The sequence below is a fragment of the Perognathus longimembris genome, chromosome 17 (genome assembly GCF_023159225.1).
Source record: "Perognathus longimembris pacificus isolate PPM17 chromosome 17, ASM2315922v1, whole genome shotgun sequence".
NCBI classification, from domain to species: domain Eukaryota; kingdom Metazoa; phylum Chordata; class Mammalia; order Rodentia; family Heteromyidae; genus Perognathus; species Perognathus longimembris.
Genome location: NC_063177.1, coordinates 35,980,201 through 36,002,862, shown reverse-complemented (window position 1 = coordinate 36,002,862; position 22,662 = coordinate 35,980,201). Strand labels below are relative to the sequence as shown.

Below are 22,662 nucleotides of genomic sequence, written 5' to 3'. Positions count from 1 at the left end.
GCTACTCAGGAGGCTGAGGTCTGAGGATCGCAGTTCGAAGCCAGCCTGGGCAGGAAAGTCTGTGAGACTCTTATCTCCAATAAACCACCAGAGAGCTGGAAGTGGTGCTGTGGCTCAAAGTGGCTGAGCAGTAGCCTTGAGTGAAAAAGCTCAATGACAGCCCCCAGGCCCTGGGTTCAAGCCCCATGACCAAAAAAAAAAAAGGGGGGGGCAGGGATGAAGGCTAATGTGCCCTATCCCCACCTTCCCCTTTCTCTGCCCTTCTCCAGGGGTCCAAGGTGAGAATCCATCAGCTAAAACTTCACTAAAACTGTCAGTGGCCTAATAGATCCCTTCCTCCCCTCCCAAGAGGGACCAAGAATGCCTCTTCCTGAAGGAGTTTGAAGACTGTGCACTAATGAGCATATGTGCTCCACTCTTTAGAAGCACACAAGGAATCGTCTCCTGCTCACCCCTAACATTTGTGGGGATCCAGACGAGTCTTATACACGTGAACGAACCCATGCATTATACTATGCGTTAAAATATTTCAAAGTTGTAAAACTAACAACTTAAAATACGTTGTACCAGGGGCAGGGAAGGTGGCTTAGTGGTAGAGAGTTTGCCTAGCATGCATGAAGCCCTGGGTTCGATTCCTCAGCACCACATATATAGAAAAAGCCAGAAGTGGTGCTGTGGCTCAAGTGGTAAAGTGCTAGCCTTGAGTAAACAGAAGCCAAGGACAGTGCTCAGTCCAAGCCCCAGGACTTGCAAAAACAAAAACAAAAAACAAACAAAAAAACCATTGTATCCTCCAACATTGACAAATTGGAAATGTATGTGTTCTAAAATGAAATTTGGTTTTGAATTCTCAGACTTCCCAGAATTCCTTGCCAGTGTAGACCTGGCCCAGAAGCCAATAGCAAACTCTCCTACCATGCATTGTGTTTGTAGTAATGGGAGGTGGGGGGTCTGAACCAGCTCTTCTGAGAGGAGCAGGGAGGGGCCAGCCTCCAGTAGAGCTAGGGACGCCTGTGCCCCCCCTCCCCCGCCCAAAAAAAACCCAGGGGATTTTCTAACTCCTGAATGCTCTCTGAGTCACGGGGGGGGGGGGGGGGGGCGGGCAGTAAAGGGGTGACTGCGTGGCCAAGTTTCACTGCTAAGCTGGGCTCCTGCCCTAGCTTCATTCTTGGGAGTCTGATACTTAGCAGAAGCTGGAGCTCAGGACTTGCCTGAACTGGGCCTTTCTAGAGTCCCGGACGCCCTCTTGAGGATATTTGGAGGATTGCACCATGTTGTCCAGGACACTGCTTTCCTCTTACTGTCCTGACCATTCCACATTTTCCCACTCACACCCTCCCTTTCCCACAGTCGTGCCTAGCTACCACCCATCCTCCCGCGAGACCCTTCATTGCGAGAGGCCCTCTCACATTCGGAACCAACAAAGCCCAGCGTGGTCACGGTTCCGGCACCGTGGGAGCATTGTACCAATGGCTTGGACCTGTGCGTGTGAAATCCTCCCTGGAAACATCTTTCAGTACCTCAGAGACTTTGAACTCAGCAATGCCCTGTGTAAGAAGATGTGGGAATCACTCTAAAGCCCTACCCCAGGGTCAGGCAGTCCCAACGCCATGCCACCGTGACCACCCTGCTCCACAACCCCTTCCTCAGCTGATGCCGGTCCGCCAGCACCTCAGGAGCTCTCAATTCCCCTCCGATGATATTGGCTTGTGAGGATAGATGAGAACACAATAGTGTGGCGAGAATTGGGGATACTGGCCCTTGAACCACTCCATTTCTTTTTTTGTTTTGTTTTTTTGCCAGTCCTAGGGCTTGAACTCAGGGCCTGAGCACTGTCCCTGGCTTCTTTTTGCTCAAGGCTAGCACTCTACCACTTGAGCCACAGCTCCACTTCTGGCTTTTTCTATATATGTGGTACTGAGGAATCGAACTCAGGGCTTCATGTATACTAGGCGAGCACTTTGCCACTAGGCCATAGTCCCAGCCCCCACTCCATTTCTTGAGTGAGACCCAGCTGAGGCCAGGCTGGGGGCTCTCTCTGAAGTCTGATGGGTCCCAGTCGGAGAGCACTGGAGGATGGCTCCCTTTCTGCCTAGAGGGTCTCAAAAAAGGAGAGGTCTCAGCAGGGTGCTGGTGGCTCCAGCCCGTAGTCCTAGCTACTTAGGAGAATACGAGGATCTTGGTTCTAAGCCAGCCGCTGTAGGAAAGTCTGTGAGACAAAAATGCCAGAAGTGGTAGAGTGCCAGCCGTGAGTGAAAAGGCCAAGGGACAGTGCCTAGGCCCTGAATTCAAGAGCTAGTACTGACATTTGGGAAAAAAAAGGAAGAAAAGAAGAAGAAAGCTGTAAGAAGGGAAGGAGAGAAGGAAGGAAGGAAGGAAGGAGGAAGGAAGGAAGGAAAAGAAAAAGTCTGTCAGAAGAGAATGTCCATCACCTGCTGGACCCCGAAAAAGCAAACACAATCTTACCTCCCTGCCCTGCCCTACAACTGGCAAGCTGGCATCTGGGCCTGTGCAGGGAGAGGGCATGGCTCTGGCGGGCACATGAACGGTCTTAGAAAAGGTCCTTAATGTTTGCAAGCTTTGGCTGCCTTCGGGATGGGTTGAGGTTATTTCTGGCACATGGTGTCATGACAAAGGTGTTAGTTCTAACACTCTCCATAAATAAACTGGAAATGGGATGCAGGAAGATCACAAGTTTGAGGCTAGCCTGGGCCATATAGAAAAACCCTATTTTGAAATCAAACAACTGGCAGTGTAGTGCCTGGACTGAGGGTGGGGGGAAAGGACAATTGGAAGGGTTGCTGTAGCTCAGGCTTCCCCCTTTTTTGACACTGTCAAAGGAAGCAAGACTTCCTGTTAGGACACCCTTCAAAGCACAAGCAGGGATGCAGGGGGTCCAGTGAGATGGGGTAAAGTGAGAGGCCGAGAGAACTGGTGGAATCCAGACACATTCTCCCCTGACACTGAAAATGTCCAAGAGATCCAAGGGTCGAGAGGTAAAGGCATCTGGACCTGGCTTTGAAATGACCAGGGATTTGACTCAGCCTCCTGCCCTCTTCCCCCCCCCCCTTTCTAGAACACTCACTATGCAGGGAACACAGGCTTGACTGAGATGCTTGCTGTGGAGACAGCATTCCATGCCAGGCTCGGGATGGACCATGCAGTTTTCTTCTTTTGTGTGTGTGCTGATCTTGGGGCTTGAACTCAGGGCCTATGTATGTGCTGTCCTTGAGCCTTTTAGTTCATGGCTAGTGCTTTTTTTTTTTTTTTTTTTTTTTTTTGGCCAGTCCTGAGCCTTGAACTCAGGGCCTGAGCACCGTCCCTGGCTTCTTTTTTGCTCAAGGCTAGCACTCTACCACTTGAGCCACAGCACCACTTCTGGCCGTTTTCTATATATGTGGTGCTGGGGAATTGAACCCAGGGCTTCATGTATAGGAGGCAAGCTCTCTTGCCACTAGGCCATATTCCCAGCCCATGGCTAGTGCTTTATCACTTAAGCCACAGCTCTACTGCTGGCTTTTTGGTGGTTCATTAAGAGACCAGACTTTCCTGCTTCGGCTGGCTTTTGACCGCGATCATTAGATCCCAACCTCCTGAGTAGCTAGATTACAGGCATGAGCCACTGGCTCCTGGCCAGCAGGCAGTTTTTTACCTCCAGAGACCATTTCTCTCATGGCAGAGGCCAAGAGCTCTTTCAGATATCAAGGCTCATTCTTTCTCAGAAGCTCAGAGTGAGATTTCTCTCTGAGCCTTGTACTTTTCACTGGCTGCCAGCATCCTTGGCATTCTTGGCTTGCAGATGTCTCTCTCCAATCTGCCCATGTGCCTGCCCATCCAGCCCACTCCCAAATGTCCTGTTTCCCATGGTCCTCTCCTCCCTGGGTAGGTCTGTGTGCCCAGCGTTCTTTTCTTATAAGGAAACAGTCACTGAATGATGGGCTACCCGAATCCCTTATGACTCTTAAATTTCACTGAATTTGGAAAGACCCTGTTCCCAAATAAGGCACATTATTCCGGCTAAGTGGCTAAGAGTGTGTGTTTCAATGTTTCAATGGAGGGTAAGGGATATGATTCAAGGCTATGGGCCACCCGAGGAGCTTAAAAACATTTTTTTTTTTCTCCAATGAGGTCAGAGGCCGATGTCTGGATCAGTTTTTATTGGAGCTTGGAATGTCATAGCAATTCACCTGACTCAGAGGCCAACTGAGCAAATGAGCAGCAGTGATGGTGGACGTCCAGTGGGTGTCCAGGCTACATTGAAGAATCCTGCTCGCCTGCAAGCAGGACACAGGCACACGTGCGCACACGCACACACACATACACACTCCTACATGACTTTTACACTCACGCCTGCGCACTCCCTCCCCGTGGGCCTGAGGCCAGGCTTCTCAGGCTGCTCTCCACCTTTGGGAGAGGCCTTGTCCGCTCTGGGGCATCTGCTGAGCTGAGATGGAAGGGTCCACAGGAGGATCAGGAACAGCAGGAGTCTGCAGGAGCTTTGTAGTTCGGGAGGAGGGGGATGCAGGAAGAGGAGGGCCAGGGACCAGCCAAAGGGAGCTGGAGGAAGGCCTGCTGGATAGGGGCCGAGGGGCAGAGACTGGAGTTGGGGCAAGTGGGAGAAAAGGCCATCTCATTTCCTTCACTTACTCGAACCTCACACAGTGAGGCCAGGACCCTGGCGACAAAAAGCTTGGGGATTATCAAGGGGGGGGGTCCACTGTGTCCTAGGAAGGCACTGAAATGGGGAACAGATCTGAGGAGCCTAGCGTTTCCCCCCAAGCATCCCTAGGGGGATCGAAAGGGGAATGACAGAGCAAGAAGGATCTCACATGCCAGTTGTTGGAGCAACAAGACTGGAGCAACAGACTCTGCTTTGACCCCAACCCCAACTGTGGAGTGGGGGTGAGCTAAGCTGCAGTCCCTCTGGCCAGCAGAGGGGAGAGAGCTGGGGCCAGGGCTGCCTGAGGGGGGAGCCTAGCCTCACCCATGGGTCCGTGGTAGAGGTAGGGGCAGGAGGAAAGCCGATCCTGAGCCTCCTGCCCCAGGGCCAGGGCTACCAAAGCACAGCCCCGTCCAGGTTCCCATAGCCGGGCTCAGCACGCAGCCTCCAGTACGTGTGGTTAGTCACCCACCACTCCTTGCCACTGCTGTCCGTCTGCCGCCTGGGGGAAGAGGGTGGGTGTGGGCAGGGGGCAGCAGCACGCAAGCTGGGCCCTGGGTCCCGCCTCCCCCGGTGAGCCCACTCCAAGTGGAAAGCAAGGCGGGGCACCTGAAGAAGCGAGCCTGGTGGACGATGTTGTTCTCCTCCATCACCCTCCTTCTGTCTCGCTGCAACTGCTCGATCCTCCGCTTCTGGGCCTCTGCAGCCTGGATATTCCCTTCCTCCAGGTACCTGAAGATCCAGATCCCAGTCAGGGGGGTTGCTACCCTCGGGTAGCGCAAACAAAGCCTCTTTTGCCCTGCCTGGCGATTTCCTTGTGGCAGCTCCAGGCTCTGCAGAAGGCCCGCAAGGAGGGACTTTCTTGCAGAGGCATTGGGGCTGGGGCATTGGGCCTGGGGGGGGGGGGGCGGGGTACCTGGGTTGGGGCACTGACCTCTGGTCAGGCCGCAGCCTTGTATCTGTGGATGGCAAGGTCCGTTTCAGCTCTGCCGTCAGCTCATTCAGCTCCAAGGCAAACTGAGTGAAGCCGAAGTTGCGCTCGTGGTCTGGGGGCATGGAGTCTAAGGGGGTGAGGTAAAGGGCTGGGGCAGGGGTCCGGTGCCACAGTTCCCCTCATCCTGCCCAGCTTGCCCTGATGACCCTACTTACTGGGTTTCCAGATGCACTGGCCCCCTGGTGGGGGACCCCGATACAGCCCCTCATTCCACTTCCCAAAGAGGCGGTGGAGGACACGGCCGCTGCGGCTCAGCACGGCACCCTGGACCTCGTGGACATTGGAACTCCAGTATTTGGCCTAGGGTGGAAAAGCCAAGGCCTGAAGGAGTTTCCTTTGACCCTCACCCAGAGTGGCTGGAGAAGCAGGGGCTGCTGGGAGTGGGCAGGTGTGGTAGGATGGGCCACACCCACCTTGCAGAAAGTGATCTTGCAGTGGCAGGAGCTGTCCTGCGTGTTCCGGATGAGCACCTCCCCATAGTGCTCGATCCAGCGCTGGCCACTCAGGATGTTGTGAATGCAGGACGTCACCTTATTCCATTCAAAGTGATCCCCAAACCTGAGCGAGACAGGGCTTTGGAGGGTAGTGACGGGGCCCGGAAACATGTGATAGGGGGTGGAAGGATGCCCATCTCACTGGTACAGGTCACGTGGTGCTGGGGACGGCAAGGGTGTCGGCCACTCCCCCACAGGACATGGAATGAACATGTCTCTTGCCAAACACTCAAGCTCCTAAGAGATGGAGGTAAAAGCCAGGCACTGGTGGCTCACGCCTGGAACCCTAGCTACTCAGAAGGCTGAGATCTGAGAATCTTGTTTGGAAGCCGGCCCAGGCAGGAAAGTCCATGAGACTCCTATCGCCAATCAACCACCAACAAAAAGCTAGACATGGAAGGGTGGCTCAAGTAGTAGAGTACCAACTTTGAGAAAAAAGGTTAAATGAGAGTATGAGGCCCTAAGTTCAAGCCCCACTACTGGCAGGAAAAAAAAAAAAAAAAGAAGAAGGAAATGAAGATGAACGGATGAAAGGTCCCTGCCAGTCTGAATAAGCCTCCTTTTTTCCTCTGGTTTCAGTTACCCACCTGCAGAATGAGCTTTTTTTTTTTTTTAAGTTTTTAGGTGTGAGACAGGGACTCGAACTCAGTACCTGATGCTTTGGCTCATTGCCTAGCACTCTGTCAACTAAGCCATGCCTCCAACCCCTGCAGGATGAGCTTAGATGAGTTTTTTTGTTTTTTTTCCAAGTGGGGTTGTGACCCATTAATCTTGACATCAATTTAGGGGTGTGTGTGTATGTGTGTGTAGTTCACCTCTTACCGTGAATCATGGTCAAAGCTGTGCAAGATACCCAATCAGTCAGAATTCATCGAGCCCCTCCATCTTTACTGCTCTAAGGCTTCTCACCTTTTTTCTTAGCAGGTATAAAATGTACACGCATGGCCACAGGTTCCAGCATCTTGGGAGCACAGGCCCCCATGAGCAGCCTGGGGGCAGGCTTGGCTGCTGGGTGTTTCCGGTACTCACCTGGGAAGGCTGACATTGACTGTCCCCACAGGCACAATCTCTAGGGATTTGCCCCAGAACTTGTTCTTCCACTTCATGTCTAGAGTTGGGGTGAGGTGGGAGGAGGGAAGGAAACAGCAGAGAGAAGCTCAGAGGGTGTCCCAGCCACTTCCTGGCTGTCCTTTACCCCCTCCCCCCCATCTCCCCAGCCCAGCCCCTCACCTTGCCAAAAGATGAAGTTGTCAGACTCTGCGTGGCATGCCGAGATGGGAGGGTGGTGGGAGACCTTGGTGAGCAAAGCAGTGCTTTTGAGGCTGTCCCTAGGAAGCCTGGGGTCTACGCTGAGCACTGTGGGGGGGGCCTCTCAAAGCTCCCTGCTCCCACCCCAGCTCCCTGGGAACCAGGTCTCTGGTTCCTAGCATCCTTGGCCACCCTCCAAATCCACATCCTCTCTTCTCTCCACAAGGCTCTCTGTTCTTCCTCTTGCCTTCTCCCCCCGTAGCCCTGCCAATGATGCCCTTGAACAGCCCTGCTCAGACCTAGATAGTCCCCCCCACCAACAGTGCCAATGGCCTCTACCTTGTGCCCAGCCTGAAACCCAGCCCTTCCCCTGAGGACCCTCTTCTCTCCCCAATCTCCTCTGCTGAAAGCTGATCACACCATCTGGCTCCACCCCACACGCTTGCAAACACTCGGCCTTGTCCTCACTTGGAACGGCGCCCACTGTGACCTTCAACTCCAATATCCCATAGCTCTCCCTCCTCCCTCCTCTCCCTGTTCCCTGTCCCCCCACAACACTGGCCAAGATGTCCTCCCAAACGGTTCTGCTTTCTCCGGGTCTGCCAACTCCACCTTTGCTTCCCTTCTAGTCTCTCCCCTACGACCCTTAGCAACCTGCTCCCCCTGCTCTCCGGAAATGCGGGCACAGACTCCTCTGTGCACCGCTGGCTCCAAGCTTTCCCCATACACACAGGGAGACCTTTTCATTTCCACACAGCAGTACCTCTGGCAGCCCGGCTCCTCTCAGCCCTACAAGGGCCTGGACCCAAGCTAGTCTCTTTACAACCTCTGCTCCCATGTCAAAGGGCAGGCAAGGCCCCTGGATGTCACACCCTGCCCCTTCCTCCACAGCTTCTCAGCCCTCTCAATCTTCTCCCTTTTCTGTGCCATCTCAATGAGCAAGCCTTCCCTTTCTACACATCTCTGCAGGGGTGGGAAACTCGTTTCCTACTGTGCACTCAGTTGTACTATTTCAAATTGTTACCATCTTCCCACAAATCCTGCCAGGCGCTGGTGGCTCACACCTTAATCCTAGCTACTCAAGAGGCTGAAATCTGAGGATTGAAGTTTAAAGCCAGCCCCGGGCAGACAAATCCATGGGACTCTTATTTCCAATTAATTAGCTTGTTCTTATCTCCAATAAATTACCAAAAAAAAAAAAAAAGCCAGAAGTGAAGCTGTGGCTCAAATGCTAAGAGTGCTAGCCTTGAGCAAAAGAAGCTTAGGGACAGTGCTCAGGCCCTGAGTTCAAGCCCCAGGACTGGCAAAAACAACAACGAAACCATACCTGACACTCCCAGGACCACAGACCATTTGCCCTCCTGCTCACACATGCCCCAGAGGGTGTCCTTGATGACATTTCCCACCCTCTAAAATGACCACTCCCAGATCTGCTAGCTCCACAAAGCTGCAGGCCCCTGACCTCAGAGTCAATGTGGCATCTGTAGAAGTCTAGCCTACATGGCGGCATGCCTCCCTCTCTCAGTTTCCATCCTGACAACCACCACCTCCACAGACCCACTGAATCCCTCCTAACTCCTTCCTCCCACTGACCAGCTCCCCATCCCTGCACTGCCATGATTCCCCTCTAGACCTGTTTCAGGTGTGTCTCCCATGAGAAGTTGCCTTGGAGCAGAGTTCTCCACCCAGCACATACCATGGTGCCTGGCAAAGGGCCACTGCCCCATGTTCCTCTCCATCCTGCTGACCCTTGAGTCCTGTCAAGGGCAGCACACAAAGAGCTCTTGAACTCAGCGTGCCACAGCCAAGTGCAGGACTCCCTCAGCTCTTACAGAGACGGCTTTAACAGCCTCTGGCAACTGTCACACACCACTGCCTGCATTCTTTACACAGCCACTATGTTCTTTACACAGCCCAGATCTGAGCATGCTGCTTTACTGCTCCAAATCCCACCCACCTCCCCACTGCCTTCAGGATTAAAAACAAACAGAACCCCAGAATGCTGCACTTTTTCTCCGACAAGTCTCCTCAGGGTCGAGCCTTCCCTGCCTTCCAGTTCTATCTTTAACCTTCTTGACCTCTCCACTTCCTCCTTCACACTGTCTGGGATACCCCAGCTCCCCAAGTTTCTCCACTCCTTGGCTTTCTCCCAGTCATCCTTCAAGACCTGGATGGAGGTCACCTCCTAGAGCATGCCTTCCTGAGTACCATTTCCAGGACCCTCCCCCAGGCCTGTTTCCATCAGCCTCCTATAGGGAGCACAGACCTCTCTCTCTATCATGTGCCACTGGGCCTGGCACAGGCTCTGCATCATGCTCTTCCCCATGCCTTGGTGGTGCTACTCATCCATCCTGAGGTCCCTGAAGCCCAGATCCTCTCCTGCTCCAGCCCTAGAGGCTGGCCCTCCCACCCCAGGGGACTATACCTGCTCGCTGATGAAGCGGAATCCCCGGTCCGGCCGCTCACACTCATAGGTCTCCCCCAGGACAGGGTTGAAGGGCTTGCAGCCTGCCCGGTGGTACGTGGAGGAGTAGGCCGAGACAGCAAAGGCTGCTATGTACACCTGCAGGAAAGGCAGGGACAACACCACAAGGGTTAAGAGAGTGGAGAGGGGAGTCTTGGGAAGGGGACACCAGCCCACCATAAGCAAAGTCTGGGGTCTTGATGAGGAACTCCAAACACAAGGATCTACCCAGATAGGACTTTGGGAGGCAAGGATTTGCGAGACGGGACTCTGGGAGATGGGGGTTCACGGGGAAGAGCCTTGGGCAGGTACCATGCGCTCGCAAGGGTCGGCCACGCGGCTGGCCTGGTCCAGGAGGCTGCTGTACTCCAGCTCCTCACAGAGCCGCTGCAACGTGTTGAGTGGCTCGTTGAGCTGCACGGGCATCGACACCTTGGACAGGTCTTTGCCAATGTTGTTACGCAGGATGTTCCACAGACTCACATCCACCCCGGGCCCACTGGCAGCTGGCAGGCAGCGGCGGCGGGGGGGCCCAGGAGCTCTCCCTGGAACATACCCCCCTGGGGCCAACCCCTCCATGTCAGTCTCCCACGGACACTGGCACTCCAGACCCAGCAGGCCCCTGTCTGTGCTGGTAGATATGCTCATGCCCAGGGCCCTTCTCTGCCCACAGTGGGCAGGGTAACCAATGATCTAGCTACCCAGAGAGGGCAGTTCCCTTGCTATGGACAATGTCCAAGAAGTCCCCAGAGCCCCCTCTCCTTGCCTGTGATCCCTTTAGAAGCAGAAGAGAGCACACGATTAGATTTTTAACCATGTACTAGTGGTTGGTTCATGCCTGTAATCCTAGCTGCTCAGGAGGTTGGGATCTAAGGACTGGAGCTCAAAGTCAGCCTGGGCAGACAAATCCGAGAGCATCTTACCTTCAGTTAACCAGCGAAAAGCTGGAAGTAGAGGTGCAGCTCACGTGGTAGAGTGCCAGGTTTGAGTGGAGTAAGTTATGGCAAAAGTGCTAGGCCTGAGTTTGAACCCCAGTACTGGCACATCTACACACAAAAGATGTAGATTATTCTGTCTCTTTTATGGAAGAGGGGAAAAGGCCTAAATAACATGAGAGGCTCCAAACCAATCTGCTAAAAAAGAAAACAACACAAAAACTGGCAAAGTGGGGCTTTCTGTCTATTTTTCAGGCCCTGTGGGACCTTCTCTTTTTGTGTCAGGCCCTAGGCAAGTATCCTTGCCTTTGGGACAAAAACCAGAACCAGGCCTAAACCTATTGGGGTCAGCATCCAAAACCATTAACCCTCTAGTCACCACGGGGATGGCCTCTACATGGGCCTTGGGCCCTGGGTAAACATAGCGTCTCCATCTCTTGAGAGCCCTTCCAGACCATCCCCTGTCCACACCCCCAGTGGGTACCTTTCTGGTAGCACTCAGCTCCCCTGAGGTCCAGCACCTCCTCAGACAGGCTGGTAGTGATTTCACTGGTACACGACTCTTCTTCCTCAGAGCCCTGTGCCAGAACATAGGACAAGCTGGGCGGCCTGGGCCTCCCCAAGCAGCTGGGCAGTGTCCATGACCCAGCAAGAATGTGCCCAGCTATCCCTTTGGGAGGAAGAGAGAGAAAGAAGGGGGGCCTCTGAGCCCCCAAACCCTCCCCTGGGAGGTCTAATGTGGTAGAATGTGCCCAGCCTCCTCCTAGGAGGGGAGGACCTGGAGCTCAACTACAATGAGAGAACTTGGAAAAACTTGCAGGACACCAAGGGAAGATGCAGAGTTTAGGGAGACAGGGAGGTAAAAAGGGGTCATGGGAAGATGATTGGAGGTAGACCTGAAGTCATTTCAGAGAACCCAGTGGGGATGACACATTGAATTAGAAGATGAGATCCAGCAGAGATTGATGTGCAAAACCACATGGTCTCTCTGGGCCCACCTGCATCTCCCCAAAGTCCTTCCCCTCTCCTGGCCAGCTTCCTCCTCCCTCACCTCATTCTCTGAAGAGCTGGCGGAAAGCAGAACCTCGCAGGCATCAAAGAACTCTGTGTGGGAGTCGGCAAGGGACAGGACGCTGCTCTGGGACAGCTGGGGGGTCAGCTCTCGGCCCTTCATGTACAGAGCTTCTTGCTGTGGGAGCCAGATGGGCATCAGGCCCCAGAGGCCACATTGGAGGCCAGGTAGGCCTCCTCCTGGCAGACCATTTCCTCCCAGAGGGAAGTTTCCCAGGGACTCAGAGCCTGACACCTGCTGAGCAGGCAGAGGCAAGGGAGAGGGGGTGGGGCACAAACTGCAGCCTGAGAGGAGAGCTCATGGGGTCCATAATCACTGCTCACACTTCCTGGCACTGACTCTGAGTCCTTTTGCCCTGTTGAGTCATTCAGTCCTGACACCCACCGGTACTTTACAAGGGTGGTGCCCCATCAGGGCACTGAGGCTCAGCTCAGTAGGCTGGTCTACCGTGGAGCCCGATTCAGACCCATGGAGTCCAGCCCGAGAGTCCAGTTCACAACAGTGGGAGCCTGGTCCTAACCAGTTAAGATTCTTTGGCCCTCCGTTTTATCATGTGGAGACGAATAATCATCACCTTCATGGACTCTAAATCAAAGTAATAGCTTTCTGTGGATGTTAAGGATCAGACAAAAATAGCTGTGTGGGGAAAAAATAAAAAGCTGTGTAGGCTGAGCGTGGTGGCGCACGCATGTAATCTCTGGTACTCGGGGGGAAAAGGCAGGAGGATCAAGATTTCAAAGCCATTCTAGGCAAAGTTAAAGTTAGTGAAACCCTATCTCATGAGCAAATACAAACAAAAAGGCTGGAGGTGTGGCTCAAGTGGACCAGCATGCTAAAAAGGAGGTGCTGGGAATGTGGCTTAGTGGTAGAGTGCTTGCCTAGCATGCATGAAGCCCTGGGTTCGATTCCTCAGTACCACATACGCAGAAAAGGCTGGAAGTGGCGCTGTGGCTCAAGTGGCAGAGTGCTAACCTTGAACAAAAGGAAGTTCAGGGACAGTGACCAGGCCCTGAGTTCAAGCCCCAGGACTGGCAAAAAAAAAAAAAAAAAAAAAAAAAAGGAAAAATTTCCCTGGGGCTTGAACTCAGGGCCACATGTTGTCACTTGGCTTTTTGCTCAAGGCTGACACTCTACCACTTGAGCTGTACCTTTACTTCTGGCTCTTTACTGGTTAACTGGAGATAGGAGTCTCACAGACTTGTCTGCCTGGGCCTGTTTCAAACCACAATCCCAACCTCCTGAGTAGTTAGGATTATAGGCATGAACCACGAGTGTCCAACCTATCTCGGCTATTTCAGTAATAAAAATGAGCTTTTCTACCACCCAGGCCTTCATTCCAGCCAGGAAAAATGGCACCAGAAACATAGCCCCTTCAGCCACCGTGCTCCTTACCTCCTCAGGATTGAGGGAGCTGAAGGAGTCCGCGGTGGTGTCTGAGGAGATGGACAGAGAGTGCAGGCGCCTCTGCCCGGCTGGAGCCTCGGAGCCCTGAGGCCGAAGATGAGAGGGCAGGGGCCAGAAACTGAAGTCCTCCCCAGCCTGCCACTTCCTCCTCCGCAGGGTCTGCCTGGGCCGTCCTCTCAGCCCAGGATCTGGTACTGATGAAGGTCTCTGCCTGGAGCCCTCCCCCAACCAGCACGCCCCACCATCCCCAAGGCTCACCCCCATCCGCGACAGCTCCGAGCCCAGGTGCAGGTCCCTCAGTCGGTCCCGTTCAGTGGTGAGGGCAGCCAGGACGCTGCTGAGGGAGCTGTGTACTGTCAGGCAAGGGCAGGCCCATCAGACTCTTGTCCTCCCACTCCTCTCTGTCCCCCCACCCCAGTGTCCACTCACCCTTCTGAGCCAGGGCCCAGAAACTGCGCTGCAGGTGGGCATAGTCTGGGGGTGGCAGCCCACGGGGACCTGAGGAGTCTCGAGACTCCAGGTAGCGGGACAGGTTGGGAACAGAGCCATGGAGACGACCAACCTGTATGAAAGGGAGTGGGGTGAAAAGACAACATCCTCCTGGGCACCCCACCCCCTGCAACTTGGGGCCCGCACTCCACCTCACCCGTCCAATGGTGTCATCCTTGGCAAAGCTCTGCGTGCACCACATGCGACTGGTCCGTTTTCCCTTCTTGGGTCTCTCTGCTGTCACGGAGGCCTGGCAGGTTGAGATCGGGACAATTGCATTTGACTAGCAGCCACAAGCCACACTTGGGAAAGGCATGGAGGATAACACAGGTGACCCCAGGGGCATAGGGTGTGGCACCCCAAGAGCGGTGTGACCACAGGAAGTTGCTCACAGCCAGCCTCAGGGCTGGCTGGACCAGGAGAGACAGGTAAGCAGTAAGTGGCTCTTCAGAAAATCACAGTGAGCCAAGTGGCTCACGCCTGTAATCTTAGCTATTCAGGAGGCTGAAGATTGAGGTTCAAAGCTAGCTCTCAGGAAAGTCTGTGAGACTCTTATCACCAATGAACCACCTAAAATCTGGAAGCAGAGTTGTGACTCAAAGTGGAAAAGTGCTAGCCTTGAGAAGACTCAAAGACAGCATCCAGGCACTGAGTTCAAGATCCACCACTGACAAAGGAAGAAAGGAAGAGAGAGAGAGAGAGAGAGAGAGGAAAGGAAGGAAGGGAGGAAGGAAGGAAGGAAAGAAGGAAGGAAGGAAAGAAAGAAAAAGAAAGAAAGGAAAGAAAGAAAGAAAGAGAGAAAGAATGGAAGAAAGAGAGAAAGAAAGAAAGAAAAAAGAAAAGGAAAAGAAAGGCTGGGAATATGGCCTAGTGGTAGAGTGTTTGCCTTGCATGCATGAAGCCCTGGGTTTGATTCCTCAGTACCACATATACAGAAAAAGCTGGAAGTGGCGCTGTGGCTCAAGTGGTAGAGTGCTAGCCTTGAGCAAAGAAGCCAGGGACAGTGCTCAGGCCCTGAGTCCAAGCCCCAGGACTGGCAAAAAAAAAAAAAAAAAAAAAGGAAGGAAGGAAGGAAAGGAAAGAAAATCACAGTGATGTGGAGAGAAATGAGTATCTCTCCTAGAAGGAGAGGAGGAGAGGCCCTGGGTAGCCCCTGCCTCCACCCCAGCCCTTACCTGGTGTGTAGGGATGACAGGGGCGGAGGGGATTCGGTGCAAGGACTCCAGGCTCTGGAGGAGTCTGTGTAGTTCCTGCAGCTTCCCCTGACACTCCGAGAGAGCTGGGGGAGAAAGGAGGATGTTAATCTCCCAGTACCAGCCAGGGGTCCCGATCTACTCTGTGGCTTCCTTCCTCCTCCAAAGATGTCACCAGCAGCCAAGGAAACCCTCACACCACCCACCACTTTTCTAGATGAGTCTAAAGCACTTACAAGCCTCTGCTGCCTTCCTAGGAGGCCTGCAGCTCCATCTCTGCCCTGTCTGCAGACCACCCTCACCTCTGCTCCTATGCACACGCCAAGTACTCTCCCTCTCTCCTGATCTTGGTGGACATTTCCCTCTCAGGGCCGACATCTCTGTCTCCTACTGCTGGAACCGACTTCTAAAGCACACTCTCTCCGTGGACTTTTGCCCACCATGGCATTGAGTGTCTTTGTCAGGAGTCTGGCCCTGATCTATGTGTCTAGTACAAGTTGTATTTTTCCTCTGTAAGATTGGGGCCCCTTAGGGGAGGGTCCACCAAGGAGATGTGATCACCCTGGAGGTAGAAGTATCTCTACTATCAGATTGGGGCTCCCTATCCTTCTGATGTCACCTAGACCCAACAGCTTGGGCTTTCCCCACGCGGGTGCTGGCCTAGAACCCTTACCGTGAGAGCAGCGGTCTAGGCTATCACTGTCCCTCAGCCAGGAAGACACCTTTTCCCGAGGTCCAACACCAGGCAGGGCCGAGGCACTGCTTGTTGTTAGACGTTGGGTGCCAGGAACCTGTGGGCATAAACCAAGGGTCAGGAAGGATGGTGTCCACCTCCCCTGGTCTCACAGTTTCCCCCAGCCACCATCCCGAATTGGCCCCCATCTCATCCTGGGGCCCGTCCTACCTTCCGATGAGCAGTGCTGGGCATGTCTAAGCGCTGTGCCAGCCGGTGGGCACGGAGCTGGGCCACCCAGCTTTGGAAAAGGTCCTGGGATTTGATCTGCAGAAGCGTTGGAGAAAAGGAGTGATATCTGAAGGAAGGGTCTACTTTCCAGGAGTAAGAATTTGGGGCTCTGGACCCCAAGCAAGAGGGGTTCTCTCTACTAATTTGTGCAACCCCCTCCCTCCTGTAGGCTGGCAGAGTGCATCATCCCAAGTGCGGGAGCCTTGGCTCTGTGTCTCTTCACATAACCATCGGCAGGGTGGATCTGCCTTTGGCTGTTTTATGATGGCAACTTTCTTTTTGGCAACTTAGGAAAAGATTCTGAGCCCCACAGACCCTGAGTCTCTGGGCCTGGGCCACAGCACCTCTGCCAAGATAGTGACCAGAACATTTGCTGGCTCCCAGATGTCACCTTGAGGTGGTAGATGTTGTCTTCAGTATCCAGGTCAATGCGCTGAGCCTTTTTGTTGATGGACATGACTGACAGCCGGACATCAATGGAGCCATGGAGTTTCCCCTTGGTGATCTGGGGTGGAGGATTAGTAGAAGACAGGGGTTGGTTTTAGGCCCCTCCAGGTTCAAGAGCCAGGCAGCAATTCACCCTCAAGTCCAAGTCACACTAGAAGGGCATTGTCAATCGTTTCCTGTTTACACAATGCTCTATTGTATCCAGTTGCTCGCTGAGCTCTAGGAAGTCAAAGAGCAAGGATCTGCATGGCAGAAGAAGGAAACAACACCTGGAGGAAACCTGGGAGTATAGCCTCGCTCCTTATTCCCAGCTGAGAATAGGGACAAGGACTAGGGTGAGAAAGCTCCCATTCCTTGGGCACACAGTTGGTACCCAGCAGCATCTAGAGATCTTATAGTGCATTCTTCCCCCAGAGCCCATGATAACAACTTTATAGGTATGCAGGCATGCTCCTTGTTGTATGAGAAGGATCCTGACATCCAGGGAAGTATAGTTGTCCCTTAGCATCCTTGAGCTGAAGAGCTCAGGGACAGTGCCCAGGCCCAGAGTTCAAGTCCCATAACACACACACACACACACACACACACACACACACACACACCCACACCCCAAAAAAGGACCCTTGTATAAAAAGGTAGTATTTGCATAAAACCCATGTATACTCGCCTGAGTATACCCTTTAAGTTACCTCTAGATTACATATAGTACCTAATATTGTGTAAATACTATGTAAACAGCTATAATATTGGATTGTTCAGGGAATAACGACAAGAAGAAACTGTACATGATCAGTAAAGACTCAATTTAATATATATGTAATATTTTATAATATATATGACTTTTTTTGTTTTTTGGGTTGTTTTTTTTTGCCAGTCCTGGGGCTTGGACTCAGGGCCTGAGCACCGTCCCTGGTTTCTTTTTTTACTCAAGACTAGCATTCTGCCACTTGAGCCACAGCGCCACTTCTGGCCATTTTCTGTATATGTGGTGCTGGGGAATTGAACCCAGGGCCTCATGTATACGAGGCAAGCACTCTTGCCACTAGGCCATATCCCCAGCCCCTTTTCCCTTTTTTTGATCTACAGTTGGTTGTCTGCAAGTCAAAAAGCCAGAAGATCCAGAGAGCCATATACATTTCCCAGAACACACTCAGCAAATAGCGTACCCCCAGATTCACACCCTGCTCTGGCTGATTCCATATCCCCCCCCACACCACACCTACACCTGCTCAGAGCGTTCTAGAAAAGACTCCTCTCACACCCCTTGAGCCAGGGCCTGACTTACGTCTTGCCTGGTGGTGGCGTAGTGCAGGATCCCATCCTCAAGCACAAAGTACCTCTGTGACGTTGCCCCAGAAGGGACCGGAAGGTGCAGCCGAGAGGACAGGGTGGGGAGAGAGCAAACACACAAACTTTTCTTTTCCATCCACAAACACCAGTGCAGCCCAGCAGCCTCCCACACGTGGCTCCTCCCCTTCCCCTGTCGCCCTACCTTATGCCAGCCCTTCAGAGGCCACTTCCTCTTTTTGAGCAGGTGGCCTTCCTGCTTCTCAGGCATGATGCCTTCTGTTCCCAGCCTGCCCCGAGGCTCCTCCACCACCTCCCACAGTTCAGAGGTCTGCAGTTCAGGGCAGAGAGAGAGAAAGAGTAGTTGCTAATGAGCCCACCCTATCTACTCCCTTCCACCTGGGCCCCAAACAAGCACACACACACACACACACACACACACACACACACCCCGCAATGGTGCTCCCTGCTCAGACCTGTTGGGCACTGCTGGGCTTCAAGGACTGAGTACTCTCAGCCAGGGAAGGGCTGTCCCTTTCTTGGAAGTCCATGGAGGAGGTGGGTAGAGCAGACTGGAAGGTAGAGGATGTTACCTTGCTTGGGGAAGGGCCTAGAAGCAAGAGAGACACCACTTGAACACAGACCTAGCTATCACCAATCCCCACCCACAAACCAAGTTAAGGGCAGGCGGACTGTGCTAGTGGTGGAAGCCTCAGAAACTGGGCCACTCCACCTTCAGAGCCTACCCTGGGGCTCCAGGAAACCTTTGGTGTTTCCTTCTGAGGATTCCCTGTGGGGGGACAGAGGTGAGGCTGGTCTCCAAGAGGAAACAGACCTCAGAGACTGGGCAGGCAGGAACTCATCAACTCAGCTGCCTCTTCCTCCAGGACCCCTGGGCCCCATCACTATGGCTTGGTGACTCCACTGTCACAACCGCCTTGCAAAAGAACCTTCAGATTCTCACCAACTGGACCCCAGAGCCTCTAGCTCTTGGGTTCCCATTTCCACCCCCCCCCCCATGGGGACAACTCCTATCTCCCCACCCCACCCCCATGCTTCTCCCCTCTAAGATCCCCACCTTGGGCCCTCAATGACCCTCAAAGCCACACCATCTGCTTTCTATGATCCCAGTCCTTGTGGCTCCTGAGAAGTACCTCCCCCACACACAGAGGGCGCAGAACATGAGCTGATAGACAATGTGGGCAGGAGAAGAAGTGGCCGAGAACACGGTAAGGTCCGCCCAGGTCCCCCAGCAATGCCCACAGGCGCCCTTGGCACGGGCCCTGGCCACCCTGGCTCCACCGGGATATCAATAATGCATGAGGTTGTGTGTGTCTGTGGGAGCCGGGGGAGGGGACTGGAGGGGCGAGGTTGGCCCGGGGCTGGGGAAGCGGCTCAGATCTCCTGATCAGCGCTAGCGAGCACCTGAGGAGCGGAGGCAGCGACCGGGGAAGGGGACTGGACAGAGCAGCTGGCAGGCTAAGGGTAGCCAGGAGGTCACAGCACAGGGGTCCACGCTGAAAGAGGCTGACTCGAGGGAGAGCTCCGACAATCAGCCATTGAAAGTTCCTAAACTCCTCCGGTGTTTGGGTGTCTCTGGGCCCTTGTTCTAGCCCCTGGGGCTGCCTGCAGGGAGGTGGACGAAGGGATGTTGGGGGGTGGGGGGAGGCTGTGAGTAGGGAAGAGGAGGTCGAGGGGAGCCAGGTGGGCACCCCCCCACACCCGGCCACCTCCCAGCCCTGTCTCCAGACAAGCAGACTCCCCAGCTCTAGGTAGAAGGAGGCCCTCCCCGGGAGTGGCAGGTGTCCAATCGGGCCCCCTTACCTCAAGGTCCATGGACGCCAGTGCTCCTTGGCCGGCTCTGCCTCTGAGTCACTGTCTCCGAGTCACCCGGCTACCTTCTCAGAGCTGGGCAGTGGCAGCTGCTGCTGCTGCAGGAACCAGGAAGGAAGGAGACGTGGGAGCCTCCCCTCCAGCCGGATCTCCCCACCTGCCCCTCCCCCCGTCGCCTCCTCCCGCCAAGCTCCGGGCGGCCGCTCAGCTCTGCCCCCCTGCTCCCGGGAGGACTCAGGGCTCAACCACCGAAGTGGCTTGGGAATGGGGGACACAGTCACCCCAGCAAGGTTCCAGACAGACAGATCAGAGGACTGCTGCCTGTGAGCCTCCAGCCAGTGGTGCCATAGGATTTATTCTAACTAGTATGAACTTGACCCCAGGGAGTGCCCAAGGCCATTTCTTTATTGACCCTGGCATCTCTTTTTACATCTGAAATAGACTACAAAATTTGGAGCTGGCAAAGGTGATGGGAAGGGTCAGCTATCGGCCCCCCTCCCAAGTCCCCCTCTTACACCACAGACAGTGCCAGGAGCCGAGTCCTGGGGCAATCAAGGCAGGAGGTAGAGACAGCCTGCAGAGGCTGCTTATGGGGATGGAGATGGGGGGCTGCACGGGTCTGGAAATGCCCCATAGAAAAACACAACTCCAGGGCACTGAGTCTCCAGGAGGGGAACCAGTTTGGGGCAGTCACCAGCTGGTGTTACAAAGGAAAACGAACTTGGGTCCCCTCCCCTGTCTTTCTGGGCACATTCAAACTTCTGCTGGAGCACTGTGTTCAGTTGCTCAAGTATGAAAATTGGCCTTTGAGAAAGATCTAAAATTCATTCAAATGGATAACTTTAAGCACTTAATAAAAAGGTTTGGAGGGGCTGGGAATGTGGCTTGCCTAGCATGCATGAAGCCCTGGGTTTGATTCCTCAGTACCACATCAATAGAAAAGGCCAGAAGTGGTGCTGTGGTTCAAGTCCTAGCCTTGAGCAAGAAGCTCAGGGACAGTGCCCAGGCCCTACGTTCAAACCCCAGGACTGGCAAAAAAAAAACACCAAACAGTTTTGAAGCCAGGCACTGGTGGTTCATGCTTGTAATCCTAGCTACTGAAGATCTGAGTATTATGGTTCAAAGCCAGTCAGGGCAGGAAAGTCCACAGAAAAAGCCAGAAGGGGCACTGTGGCTCAAGTGGCAGAGCCCTAGCCTTGAGCACAGAGGCTCAGGGACAGCACCCCGGCCCTGAGTTCAGCCCCAGGACCAGCCCTCCCAACCTCCGCCTCCCCAAACAGATGTTTTGAATTTTTCCGGTGGGACCTTGGCCCAGGAGCAGGTCACTGTGTGTTGTCACTGGTCTGCTCACCGCCTTCATGCTGTACTGATCATGGTCAAGGGCCTTTTGCATCACTCAGTTGCTGGTTCCTCTGGCTGCTTCAGCCTCGGGGGCGGTGGGGGGGGGGGGAGGGAAAGGGCGCCAGGCATACCTGGCAGAGTTCAGGAGGCAAGGAAAGCCACTAAGCAGCATGGGGCAGATCCACTCTGGCACCTGGGAGCCTCAAAGGGCCTTTTAATTCACTTCACAGTGATCGAGTATCCTTGGACATCTACACAGAGCTGGGCCCTGTGGGAAGTTGGGCCTGGCTCAGGCCACAGAGAAGACACTGCAGGTCTTACTGCCAGACAGTGCCTGTCCAGGACTAAGGACACTGGGGCATGGCTCCAAGTCCCACAGGAATGCGGAACCACCACTCTCCTAAGTCACCACAGGATTTACCTAGGTTGTGTTCTGATCAAGGCAAACAGCAGGCTACTAGTTCAATAAGGAGCTGCTACTTCTCTAAGATTTAGGGGGAGACTATAAGAGGGGGGGCAGATGGGGGCTAGGAATATGGCCTAGTGGTACAGTGCTTGCCTCATATACATGAAGCCCTGGGTTCGATTCCTCAGCACCACATAAACAGAAAAGGCAGGAAGTGGCACTCTGGCTTGAGAGGCAGAGTGCTAGCTTTGAGCAAAAAGAAGCCAGGGACAGTTTTCAGGCCCTGAGTTCAAGCCCCAGGACTGGCAAAAAAAAAAAAGGGGGGGGGGACAGAAATGGAAGGACAGAGTGAACAAATGTAGAAATCATATTCACTGGACACTACATTGAAAATGAACCATACAACTTGTGGACAAGACGGGAAGAAAAACTGGGAGAGCCCGAGGGAAGGAGTAACATTATCCAAGAAATGTACAGGTTTTTTGTTTGTTTTTTGCCAGTCCTGGAACTTGAACTCAAGGCCTGGGCTCTGTCCCTGAGGTTCTTTTGCTCAAGGCCAGCACTTGAGCACTTGAGTCAGAGTACCACTTCTGGCTTTTTCTGTTCATGTGGTACTGAAGAATCAAACCCAGGGCTTCATGCATTCTAGCCAAGCACTCTACCACAAAGCAACATTCCTAGCCCAAGAAATTACTCTTTAGCAGACTTAGGTAACTGTAACCCCACTATATGTCACCTTTACAATAACAATTTCTTAAAAGTGGAAAAAAAATTGGGGGGAGGTCTAATACATCCACCAGAGCCCCTCATTACAGACTCCTAGCTCCCCTAGCCCTTTTGTGCAGAACCACTTGGGACATATTAGCTACTGGGTACACGTTAGCTGATATCAAAGGGACAAGCATAAACTGGGTGCAGAGGTTCACACCTGTGAACCTAGCTACTCAGGAGGGAGAGCTCTGAGGATTGCGGTTCAATGCCAACCCCAGGCAGGAAAGTCCATGAGACTTATTTTTGGCCAGTCCTGGGCCTTGGGCTCAGGACCTGAGCACTGTCCCTGGCTTCTTTTTGCTTAAGGCTAGCACTTTGCCACTTGAGCCATAGTGCTACTTCTTTTTTTTTTTTTTTTTTTTTTGGCCAGTCCTGGGGCTTGGACTCAGGGCCTGAGCACTGTCCCTGGCTTCTTTTTTTGCTCAAGGCTAGCACTCTGCCACTTGAGCCACAGCGCCACTTCTGGCCATTTTCTGTATATGTGGTGCTGGGGAATCGAACCCAGGGCCTCATGTATATGAGGCAGGCACTCTTGCCACTAGGCCATATCCCCAGCCCATAGTGCTACTTCTGGCTGTTTTCTATATATGTGGTGCTGGGGAATCAAACCCAGGGCTTCATGTATACAAGGCAAGCACTCTTGCCACTAGGCCATATTCC

At 53.6% G+C, this 22,662-nt stretch overlaps 1 protein-coding gene across 2 annotated transcripts; it reads right to left on the bottom strand.

The window, feature by feature from the left end:
• Positions 1-4,145: 4,145 nt before the first annotated feature.
• Positions 4,146-19,616, bottom strand: Osbpl7 (oxysterol binding protein like 7). Of its 2 annotated transcripts, XM_048365742.1 has the most exons (23): positions 19,476-19,616; positions 18,128-18,261; positions 17,857-17,982; positions 17,650-17,703; positions 16,309-16,422; positions 15,858-15,953; positions 15,627-15,744; positions 14,936-15,039; positions 13,918-14,010; positions 13,701-13,833; positions 13,530-13,624; positions 13,260-13,355; positions 11,847-11,984; positions 11,280-11,373; positions 10,173-10,420; positions 9,822-9,959; positions 7,379-7,442; positions 7,178-7,256; positions 6,068-6,212; positions 5,810-5,954; positions 5,595-5,721; positions 5,270-5,392; positions 4,146-5,162 (listed from the first exon to the last, which is right to left on the bottom strand). In XM_048365742.1, exons 2-23 carry the CDS (start codon positions 18,200-18,202, stop codon positions 5,054-5,056), a joined length of 2,514 nt encoding a protein of 837 aa, XP_048221699.1. In that variant the 5' UTR covers positions 18,203-18,261; positions 19,476-19,616; the 3' UTR covers positions 4,146-5,053. The 2 variants fall into 2 exon arrangements, 1 of the variants encoding a protein (XP_048221699.1); XR_007213724.1 differs by lacking the exon at positions 4,146-5,162 and having other exon boundaries at positions 5,275-5,392; positions 5,595-5,677.
• Positions 19,617-22,662: the final 3,046 nt, after the last annotated feature.

Excerpts from the sequence above, each read along its gene's own strand:
- Osbpl7 (XM_048365742.1), bottom strand. The coding sequence starts at position 18,202 with ATGGACTTCCAAGAAAGGGACAGCCCTTCCCTGGCTGAGAGTACTCAG. Across the intron at positions 16,423-17,649 it reads ACGCCACCACCAGGCAAGAC|ATCACCAAGGGGAAACTCCA; the intron begins GTAAGTCAGGCC and ends CCTCCACCCCAG. Across the intron at positions 5,722-5,809 it reads CCAGTGCATCTGGAAACCCA|ACTCCATGCCCCCAGACCAC; the intron begins GTAAGTAGGGTC and ends TCACCCCCTTAG.